Below are 12,050 nucleotides of genomic sequence, written 5' to 3'. Positions count from 1 at the left end.
GAGAACTCTTAAGAGATGTAAATATTTCACAGTGATCTATGTCAACAACATCACTCTCTTAGTCCTGTAAAAATTTTACCTTCCTATTCTAGCTATTTGTCTAATACCAATAACAAACACTGTTCACAAATGTTATCTGTGGAGTCTTGATGTTTATCTGACAACATAATAGTTCAAATTAAAACACCTCCCTGGGGCTCAACAAAACAAACATTTGAGAAGCTTAAAAGACCAGGGAGTAAACTAAGAATTCTTAACTTGAAATCTGTGAATCTTTTTAAAATATTTTGATAACTATTTCAATAAAATTGGTTTTCTTTTTAATTCTATGCATTTTATTTCATGCATTAAAAAATATCCCAAGAAGGGGCTCACTTTCTCAGACTTCGAAAGAAATCCAAAGCTTGAAAGAAGATTAAGAACTCCTTGTATACACCAAAAGATGACACTCCCCACCTTAGGAAAATCTACTGGCATCTGAAATTCAAAACTAAAAATTGTACTTTATCTATATTTGCTATCTCTTCATCTAAACCATGAGGTCAACCAGTACTTTTATATTTATTATATAACAAATTAAGATAAGAAACTTTCCCTTCATCATATAACACATAATGAGAGGCAAGGGTCAGATCATAGGTATCTAATTTCCCAATTTGCTTGCTTACTAATAAAAATACTCCTTCCAAATTAAAGTTAATGAATTTGGCATTCTAAAGTTTTTCTGATTTTGGAGTTGAAGACTGGCTTTGTTGTTGTCATCACTTAAATAAATATTGAAGGTCAAGAGCTAGAAGAAATTTCAAAGGTCAACTGGTTCAACTTATATAAGAATCTCCTTCAAAATAAAAATTAGTTTTCAGGTTCCATTTGAGTGATACAATGACTACCTGAAGAAAGCAATCTATTTTGCTTGTGAACAACACAAACTAATTAGAAATGTTTCTTCATATCAAACTTCAATCTGTATCCTTGCAACTTCCAGTCATTGTTCTTATTCTTTCCTTTAGGGCCAAGCAAAACAAGTCTACATACAAGTTCATCAATGCAGCTCATTATCATATTAGGTAGGTTTTTTTTTTTTTTTTTAATGCCATCTAACACTGTTGACTCATATTACACTTTCATGCATCTAAACCTAACAAGTGTCTTAAATATGTATTACTGTCTAATCATGTCTCCTATCTTGAATTTATGATCCAAAAAGTAGGACTTGATATATATCTCTTATTAAGCTAAGCCTTCGGATTTATTTTTGGTTTTGTGTAATTACCATCTATTTGCATTGTACATAATAGGTGCTTAAGAGATGTCTCAATTGAATTGGATCTGATCCATTCTTGATTGATTAGTCAAAACCTTTATGGGAATCTGATTCTGTCATCCTATATAGGAATTCATCTTCCAAGCTGGGTAACATCCACAAATTAAAGCATTCATTAAAACACGGATTCTTAAATTGTGGGTTGCAATCCTATATGGGTTCTTGGTGCCATGAAATCATGATTTGTTATCAGTAAATGTTTGATTTGTATACCTATTTAATATACCTATATATTCAGGTCATGCAAAAATGGCTCAGACAAAAAGTGGTCCCAAGGAAAAAAAATTAAAGAAAGCCAGCATTAAAATCATCAATAAAAATATTGAAAAGAACCACATCAAGCCATTAATCATCTTTGGGTCCAGTCATTCAACTACATTAAAATTCAACAAACTAGACATTATCAAGGCTACTAGATTGAGAGTCTGCTAAATTCCTTGCTCGAATTCAGACTTGCTACTAAAAATTTAGAGCATTCCTTTTATCTAAATTTAGTTATCTTACCCCTGAGGCTGGGGTTAAGTGACTTGCCCAGGGTCACACAGCTAGGCAGTGTTAAGTGTCTGAGACCAGATTTGAATTCGGGTCCTCCTGAATTCAAGGCTGGTGCTCTATCCACTGCGCCACCTCGCTGCCCCCCTTTTACCTAAATTAGTCTAGAAACCTTGTTTAAAAAGGAAATGAGGTTAATTTGGCAAGACTAGCTCCAAATAAAAAAAACAGCCTATCAATCTGTCAATTCTTTCCAGATTTTAGCTGGAGAAAATTTCTTATGCTCTTAATGACCAGTTCCATCCTTTCTAAGAGCTAAAAAGCCATTTCTTTTAAATTTGAGCTGAAAAAGATCTTGGAAATCTAACTCAAGTCCCTAATTTTAACAGATGAAGAAGCTGAGGCCCAGAAAGTTTAAATGATTTACCTGACCACGATCGTATAGTTAGTGCCCAAGCCAAAGCTATACTCCAGTTTTCTTAAATCCCAATAAAAGAGCATGTTAATAATATAACCAGTCCTTTAGATTACAACATTTATATTTGGTAAGAATGTTCAGAGTACAAACTAAACAGTAAATTTCAAGTATATAATTCATAATCAATTTTACCAACATCTGGCTATTCCTTACCAATCTACTTCACCTTCAATCTATTCTCCCAGTACTTGACTTAAATTTAGGTACAACCTAAAGACTGGGGTTAAAAATATTCTCTTTTCAGCTGTCTAATACTGTGCTGTTCCAAGCTTAATACTGACATTCCTAAACTCCCACAACAAGAACTTCCTGAATCATCTTTTAACTTTAGTTCACTGACAAAGGAGGATAATAAGCTTAAGTGACTTATTGAAAAATTTATTTAACTTTCCGACAATTCTTTTTCTTTGCCATCCTTCCCTCCTAAGCCCACCTTAGGAAACCCTATTGGCATCTGAAATTCAAAACTAAAAATTATACTCTATCCATATTTGCTATCTCTTCATCTAAGCCATGAGGTCAACCAGTACTTTTATATTATATATTATATAGTTACATTATATAACAAATTAAGATAAGTAACACACATACATCCCACTTTCTAATTTTCCAATAGCAGTGATAATTCCTGCCCCACAGGCATTTGTCTGTCCCTAAAATCCCAATCCCTGACTTGAAAAGAACCATAGAGTTCATCGCATCTAAACACCAACTCCCATTTTACAAATGAAGAAACTAAGTTTCATAGGAGTTAAAGATTACCCAAATAGCAAAGTTCACAAAAGGTAGAAGAATTTGGATTATCAGCCTTCCCATGTAATTTATTTCCGACACTTAGCTACTGGCTCTTTAAAATTTCCAATGCCAGGTGGATAGTGGAAAAAATCACCATCTGGGTCTCAATTTACTCATTTTCAAAATGAGAATATTAAACCAGATGATATGCCAAGTACACTTGAAGTCTGCCACTTTATGATAAATCTAATAATAATGATATTGTTATCATATATTCAAGTACTTGAAGACCTTCCTTAATGTGAAAGAAGGCTCAGTGAAGGAGAGGAAGAAGGGTCACAGAAGTAGGAACAAATAGGACTAGTTAGAAGGATGCCATCTAGACTTCAAGAAAAAAAATTCTTAACACTTACAATTTTCCAAAACTAGATTGCTTTATGGAGTATGAGTTGTCCCTTCAATCAAAGGCCAAAGTTTATAATGAGAATTTTCATATCAAATCACATATTCTACACTCAACTGAAACTCAATGCCCCAAACATGTTAAAATCTTTTTCCTCCAAATTTTCCCTTCTTACCAATTTCCCTATTACTGTTGAAGGCACCACTATCTTCCAGGTCCCTTACATTCACAGAGTTAATGCTCACTATCACTGATCACACATATCCAAATTTGTTGCCAAATCTTGTTGTTTCTAACTTTTCGATATCTCATATTATATACTTGTTCTACTTATAGTCACCACACTAGTTCAGACCTAACTTCACCTGTTGACTAGACTGCAATTGATCTTTCCATCTATATTTCCCCACCATCTTTCCATCTTCCATATACCTGCCAAAGTGATTTTTCCTAGGACTGGCAAGGTCAAACCATGCTCACTAAACCACAGTGACCCCCTATTACCTTTTACATAGAAAATCCTTTCATATTTCAAGCTCTTAATAAGCTAGCTCCTTTCTTCTACCTATCATGTCTTATCACATTTTACTCTTTCCTTCATATACTCTGCAATTCAGTGATACCAGCCTAATTGCTATTCTCTCAGCAATAAACTCCATCTCCCTTTTCTGTATCTTTTTGCTGGCAGTCTTGCACACCTAGAATTTTCTCCTATCTTACCTCTAATCTCTCGACATCATTCACTTCTTTCAAGTCTCAGCTCAAAGACTACCTTCTTCTATAGCAAGCTTTCCTGGTAGGAAAAGGCACCTGAGCTTTCATCTCTCCGTTTCCAATCCTTCTACTCTAAGCATCTTATACATACCTTTTTATTTACATGTTGTCCCCCTCAATTAGTATGTAGGCTCCTTGAAAGCAGAAACTGGTTTTTTATGTCTTTATTTTTCTTTTGTGTCACCAATGTATCAAACATAACTGTTTAATAAATGTTTGTTAGAGTTGAGTTTAAGACTCTTAAGGGATAGGTCAGTTGAGAGCCTCCACAGCTGTGGATCATAACATCTAAAGGAGTTGCAAGGCACCCAAATGTTCTCTAAGGTAAGGGTAATTATTAGTCTTTTTGTGTCATGGAACTTTTTAGAATTCTGGTAAAGCCTACAGACTCCTCAGGATCATGTTTTAAAATGCATAAAATAAAATATATAAGATTTACATAGAAAATCAATTATAATGAAATACAGTTATGAAAAAATATAATCAGGTAGGGAATCATTACAACAAGATCTTCTTCCCTGTTCTCCCTTGTCATAGAAAGGAATCTGCTTTGTAAGGATACATATATCCATTGAAGCACCACATCTCCCTTATCTTTAAATTCTGTCAGCATCAGTCCTAGTCACCTAACAAAGTAGTCTTTCACCATACCCAATCCTAAAGGGGAGACCTCTATTATGACCATTCCCTGAGAGCGTATACAACTAAAAGAGTGTACAACAAATGTTATCCCCATAAAAGAGAACCAACTCCCATATTCACAACTGTTCCTTATTAACTTTTCTTTCACCTTAATTGGCTATTTCTCTCTCTAGTCCTATCTCCTTCTCTCTCCACTCCCATAGTCTTCTCCTCTCTTTGCTCCCATTTTTATTTCACAAGGGCTCTCTTCTCAACTCCTTTCCAAATACAGAGACACCCATGTTATCTACAGGAAAGGGGATTTCAATTTGGGAAGCTTCTTTATTACACTAACCCTCCCTATAAATGCAAGTCCATGCATTTTCTTGAAAATTTGCATGGAGGTTAAATGTCTTGCCAATGATTATATGGGGAATTGTGTGTGTCAAAGAAGAGATTCAACCAAGATTTTCTTACACCAAGATAGCTACTCTATTCACTAAACCAACCTAAAACCTTGATAAAGAGAGTGACAAATCTTTTCTTTGATAGAAGTGTTAATAAGGGGGAAAAATATCAAAAGCATAGTGTATTAAGGGGAAGTCAGAAGCTTGGATGAAAGCCCTTTTTTACTCAAAAATCTTCAAAGAATCCCCAATGTCTACTCAATAAATTCTAAACTTCTTAGCCTGGCATTCCAAGTCCTCTACAACTAGACTAACCTACCATTCCAGTCTTTTTTCACTATCCCCTACTTATTCTCACAATGAGTTTTATGTTTCTTCCAATTCCTCAACTCATATCCACAACTTTCCTAATGCCATTTCCAATATGATATAAGGGAGACAAGAATTCTTTCAGGGTCTACTGCTTGCCAATGCCCATACAATTAAGAAAATACATTCCCTTTAGAGCTGTTTCCTCATCTCTAAAATAGGAATATCTCTATTTAGTCTTCTTTTCTCAAAGATTATTTGGAAATATACAATAAAAACAGGTATAAAATACTTTGCAAAATGAGAAATTTTGTATGTGTGTGTGTGAGAGAGACACTTTCTATCATTCCACCCTTTTCTCTCCAAATCTTTGTCTACTAAAATCCCTCACATTTTTCAAGCCTAATGCAAAAGAAATAATCTCTTTGATCTCCTAGTCAAATTTCTCTCTTCTGAACTTTTTTGGTACTTTATTTTTACCCATCACATGGTACATGAAGGTTACTTGTTCTGGTACTATTTTTCTTCACATATTTTTCTTATTTCCCCATTAATTTGTGAATCTCTTGAGAACAGAGATTATTTACTGTATAATGTTATATCCTATACAACACTTGTCATATAGAATTTATTCAGCAATTATTTATTTTGTATCATCTTGGCTGGACTGACTGAAAATTCTTTTGGAAAAGATATAAATTTAAGTTTATTTTCTGGAAAAGGTATAAATGGGGTAATTAATCCATAGAAGATGTTGTAATAATAGACATGGAATATAAAAATATACATTTAACAGTAACATAGTAAGAAAAGTCAGTTCAAAAAAAGCCACAAGTACAAAGAAACTAACCATTTACAATATATTAAATTCCAGAAATATAAAAGAAAAATAAATTTGCAGATTTTCTATAACAGAGAAATATTTCCTCTGGTGACATTATTGATATTATCAATAGCACTGATTCTTTTCTGCTTCTTCCAGTTTCTTTTATATCATCATACCATTTATCCCTTTCTTCTAGGCTTTCTTTGCTGATACCAACTAAAACACCAATTAGGGCTAGAAAGAAAAGGATCTCTCAGTGAAGCAATTCTTTTTTTCTCTCCTGATACCTGCACTGTACTTTTATCCATATGGCAAAAAAGCTCTAGCACTTGCCTAATTTACAGCTGAGAATATAAGTAATTAGGTCATTACAAAGAGTATTAGGCCATTAAAACACAACCAAAAAAAGGCAGCATAGATGAGTTCAGTAATAGAAATTTCAAAATGAAACATGTGTAAAAATAAATGAACCTTTTTAAACACCCTCCTTGTGGGAAAGTACATTCATAAAGAGCTTCAATTTCTAACCAGTTCAATAAATGTGTACCTAATATGTGCTTCTGTTCAAGCTAAGCATCAATGCTTTGCCCTCATAGAGTACATAATTTATCTGGAGGGGGAAAAGGGAGGGGGAAGCATCCTCAAAGCCATTTGGCTTATTTCCTTTGTTTTTAAATGAAACACTGATCTTTTTCCCCTTAAGTGAAGACTGTAGGAACAATGTATCAAAATGCCAGCATTCTAGAAATTAAGTTGTCAGCTTTTTCTCTAGACTATGACTACAAAAGAATTACAGGGTTAGAGTTAATGAAACCTTATACTTTAGCACTGTGCAATTTCCCTAATCATTCTAAGGTCTAAAAATGTACCAAAGAAAACCCAACCATTAGATTTGTAATTTTCTCTATTCAATTTCACTTTCTCTCACTCTTGCCAGTTTTCCTATTTACACTTTTGCTTTTGCATTCTGAGTCCAGGTGTAGTTGTACAGTTACACAGAGAATAAAAAATTAAATCTTACTTTGAGAAATTCCTAGGCTTTTTTTTCCCTTTGTCATCCGAAGTTTCAAAACTTTAATAAGAGAATAAAATGAAACCTCAACCACCATAAGAAGACTCTCCCCTGTTCAAAATGACATATTATTTATCGTGTGGCTTAACATATCTTCTAAATCAGGAACTTTTTAATAAAAACTAATTATATTGCACTTGAAGAAAACTAGGAAATGTGTTTGATCACCTTATCAAATATAAACAACTGATATTTTATGCCTATTAATTTGTTTTCTCCCCATATTTTAGAATAGTGATTCCCACCATCCCATAAAATCCCTTTCTGTTTTATCTGTGAAATACACCCTCACATGCAGGTTTTAATTTATTTCTTTCAATTCTTTGAAAATACCTTATGGTGCAGTTCAACTTGAAGTAAGGACAGTCTCATTCATTTAGCAGGCAAAGTTGAATCCAAGAAGATGGTTCAGACAGTCTGGTTTTCCCTGCCCCACCCTTGTTTCCTTTGAGCCATAGTGATGTCACAACACAGGGCAGTGCAATGACTTCACTGCTACAGTTCTCCTGGCTTCTGATCACACAATTCTTTGCAGCCAAGGCAAATCAAATGACAGCAAAGGAAAGCTGTACTTCTCTCAGAGGAACACTGAATATCTGACACATTTCCAACAGATTAATGGCTAGTATTTAAAAGAAACGTATGTGAAATTGCACCACTAAGAGCCTCTCTTAATGAAGTGGGGCTAAAGATGAATGTTTAAAGGTTTTGAAGACTAAGTCGATATTCTATATTATATAACACAAAAGCTAGAGATTGAAGTGTTGAATGACAGAGATAAGATGATGAGGACAGACTCCACACACAAACCAACCTGCTTTTTTCATGAAGTCAACTTCTCACAGAAAATATACTTGTTATATACTCTTCAGGCCACTAAGAGTTTTCTTTTCACCATCAGGAATGTGGTTACTGATATGCAAATTTTAATTCTTCTCTGAAACTTCAATTCAAAAGGGTAAGAGTATGATCTTAATATGGCTAAGAAAAAGATTACCTTGTACAGCAAATGCCCTGCATACTTAATCTATCATGTGGTAAGTATATAAGACGATGACGCGAAAAAGCCATCTTGTTTCTTTCAAAACATGAAAAGCCTTTCAGTACATAAATAGTTTTTTCATATATCAGGGCAGAGATCTCTTTGATACATGGTTTTATAAGTGAACTTAGTCAAATGTATCTAAAAAAAAAGTATCTATCATTACATCATCTAACATCCAAGTTTTAGTATTTCAACACTTGAAATGATCTGTAGTCAGTGAAAATCCTATGTATCATACAAGAATAAAAACAAGAAATGCTTTCAAATCAATCATTTTTATGGGAAAAAGCCAATACTAAGAAAATCATTAAATTAAAACATTTTGTACTAACCTGAGACAACTCAGTCATTTTTTTGCCAAATAGAACTGTATTTCAAAGTTGGCACTTTTTGCTTGTTCCTACTGAGTAACAATGCATAAAATAGCAGTATTACTTTTATGAAATGTTGTGTACAAAGTACAGGATTAGAGTTTATCCTAGACAAACTATATGCAGAAACACGTGTCCACTTTTTACTTTTCATAGTTTTTTTTTGAAGTCATGCAAAAAACGTGGCTTTAGACACGACCTAGAATTTTATTTCCATAACTGTCCTTGAAGATATTTTTACTTTTCTGTCCAATTAAGGGAATTAACAGAAATTAGTTTGGAAACTATCTCAAAATACAACACCAGAAGTTTTAGAATTCAAGAAAAGTCCATTTTAAAAACTCAATTCTAAATCCTAGCAAATGGCTGATTATACTTGATGACAAAAAAAAAAAAAAAACTGTTATAATTTAAGGTTCACTTGAAACTATGACCAACATATAATGAGTTTACCAGAGATAGCAAAACCAATATGCCCACATTACCCATATGTCCAGTGCATGTTATTATTTTTGTTTCCCTAACACATTTAAATCAATATCAAGTTCTATGGGGAATTTTTCATCATGTGCCATCAGGATATTGTAACTAAGGAAGTAGTTTCTGCAACTAAGTATAACTTCAGTACACCCGGCTATCTCAAATAAAGTAAAAACTTGAAAAGAAAGGTAAAACCTTTTCAAAGGCAATTCAACAAGATGAATGTAATGCAGCAAAAATTCTAAATAGCATATAATGAAAGCTGCGGATTAACAGAGCTGAGCTTGCCGAACTCCTCTACCCCCCTCCCCCCTCCGCACTATCTCTATTCAGGACCCCTGTCTGATTAATGCCATCTGTTTTCCCTGTATCATCTCGTTCTGTCTATAAAGAAGGTTGCCCCAAGTTAACTCCGGGCATCAGCTGAGCAAAACCTTAGGTTTGAAACCTTTGATTTAAAAATGCCAAAAGCAAAAGAAACACAACGCTGCCACTGCAGAGGACCAGTTACAATTTACTATGTAACCACACCCACCGCATTGCAGAAGCCAAGGACTTGGTGGGGAGGTAGCAAGTGGAGAAGGGTGCGAGGGATGTGAGTGGGGAGTTATCAAAAGGGAAATCCGAGGCAGCAAAACAACTACTCCAATCACGAGAAAACACTCCCCTCCCCAGCTTCACAGAAATGGCTACGGACAAAGTAAAGTAAAATGGCCAGCGAGCTTCCCCCAACCCCCACTCGAACCCTACTGCACTGCCTCCTTTGCAGCTAGTCTAGCCTGAATGCAGATAGCAGCCCAGCAGTCTGTCAGGTAACCAATGCAGCATACAGACACCCCCCCAAGATGCTTAGGGGTGCAACTCTGCTCTTATCAAGTTAAATAGGGAGCAGAGGGGACAAGAGAAATCAGAAGTGGAAGGGAGGAGTAACTAAAAGGGGCAGGGGTTTACCCAGGTGTCCAAGCCAAGAACAACATCCATTTAGACGTTCGCTCCTCCTCCCCCCACCGCCCCCGCCGGGAATGCAGCATTTGCCGTTAGTCTCTGGGAATCATGCCCTAGTTAAAAGGAAGGAGGGAAGTTACATAAAAGCCAGAAGGTTGTGCTTGGGAAGGGGGGATGCTTTGTGCGCTACATACCTTATCCTGACCTCAAATCCAAGCTAACCCCCCTTTGGTGTCCCCTCTGCACAGCCTACATAGGGCGCGTCTCTGGTGCCGCGTTAGCAGGGGGCAAGACGCAGCAAGCAGAACACGCAAGCAGAGATTCCGCCCCCCCCCCCTTCCTCTCGCCTGACAAACCTCTGCAAGGAAGCGGGGCATCTGGCATGGAGGCCCCCAGGAGAGCTGCAGAAGCAGCTGCGCCGCATCGCTGTCCTTCCTCTATGCGGGCCAAGGGCTTGTCTAAGAGGAAGGGCCGGCATGTAGGAGGGGACAGAGGAAACCCGGTCTCGTACATGCAGGATTCCCCCTCCCCAGCTCGTCCCCCAATCCCTAATCTCCACCCACCACCAAGTGTTAACTTTAAAAATGGCGCCTCGAAACAGTAATTTAAAAAATAATAACAGTAATTCAAATAAAGAAATGCAAAAGAAGACTGAATTTTAAAAATTCCCTCGCTCAATTGGGGCCTCCAAAGAAACCGAGGCTGGCAGCCAGCTACCCTGCTCAACGGGGCTCCCTCCCCCCACCTCCCAAACCATCGCTGCAAAAAAGCAAAAGCAAAACGAGGAATGTACCTCGGAGAACCCGCACAAGAGCAGCCCACAGTTACCGGCGCCAGAGGAGGAATCGGGGTCTGGGGCCCCGGAGGCTTCCTGAGAATCAGAGCCGGACTTACGGAGGCGACCGTGGTGGTGGGGGCAGCAGCAGCGGCAGCAGCAGTCCCAGCCACGCGTCAGCCGCCCCGCGCAGCCCAGCTCGGCTCCGGACTAGCCTCGGAAATGTGTCCAGGAAGGTGGAGACTCCCTTTGGATGTGTCCCCCTCCCCCCACAATCACAGCACAGAGAGAAAAGTTACCTTTCGGATCAATAGTGTGTCCGGGACTTGCCAGGGTTTGAGGCAAGCGGCTTGTCACTTTCCTCTCCTTTGGGCCAGTTTCATCTGACAGACTAAGCAATCCCGAGTGTAATGGGAATTCAGCAAAGAGAGGAGGGTGGGTTTTCTTGCGCCCGGTGCCCTCCCCTCCTTGTCCGCCCCCTCCTTTTGCTCGAGATGCAGAGGCACCCGGGCACACGCACCGAGATGTCTAGCAGAAAACCGACGTCGGTCGTGATCCACCCTCCTCGAAGTGGAGGAGTGGTTAAGCTTACAGTACTTCAGAGGAGTTACAATGTAACAGTTTTCTCCACCGTAGGAGGCTATTTGAAGATAACCCCCCCACACACACCGAACAAGGACTATAATTTTGATTTCTGCTTTAATTATTTGTTTTGCAAAAAGACAGCCTCTGCCTTTGACTTGGAATGAGTTTGAGTATCAAGTCTGAAGGAGCCTAGAGAGAACTGTTTTCCCTAATATTCAAAAATAAGAAAATTCAAATTACCTTAGCAGTAAAGCAGAATGTTGCTGTTCTCTGGGACTCTATATACAATCCCCTTCTTTAAAAGTGTGTCTTCTTGAATCCCAATCTCTTTGGAAACACTAAACCAATTATCTAATGAAGTTTTCTGTTCAGTGACTAGCTTTTGAATTCTGATTCCAAGGGAAAGGA

The 12,050-nt window shown here is 37.2% G+C and overlaps 1 protein-coding gene across 31 annotated transcripts in view; it reads right to left on the bottom strand.

Moving 5' to 3' along the window:
• Window positions 1–12,050, bottom strand: part of EPB41L3 (erythrocyte membrane protein band 4.1 like 3) — a 349,128-nt gene that overhangs the window by 230,309 nt on the left and 106,769 nt on the right. For 7 of the 31 annotated variants that reach the window (XM_074275449.1, XM_074275534.1, XM_074275469.1 and 4 more), the window contains exon 1: window positions 10,639–10,764. The exons of 1 other annotated variant lie outside the window; for it this stretch is intronic. In XM_074275449.1, coding sequence (XP_074131550.1) covers window positions 10,639–10,666 — 28 coding nt within the window. In that variant the 5' untranslated portion in view covers window positions 10,667–10,764. Of the gene's footprint in view, window positions 1–7,774; window positions 8,710–10,638; window positions 10,767–12,050 lie in introns of those variants that run through there. 23 more of the 31 variants (XM_074275486.1, XM_074275580.1, XM_074275516.1 and 20 more) reach the window with 9 other exon arrangements.

Source organism: Sminthopsis crassicaudata, chromosome 1 (genome assembly GCF_048593235.1).
Source record: "Sminthopsis crassicaudata isolate SCR6 chromosome 1, ASM4859323v1, whole genome shotgun sequence".
Lineage (NCBI taxonomy): Eukaryota > Metazoa > Chordata > Mammalia > Dasyuromorphia > Dasyuridae > Sminthopsis > Sminthopsis crassicaudata.
Note: the sequence above shows the minus strand (reverse complement) of the source record. Positions and strands in the feature narration are given on the sequence as shown.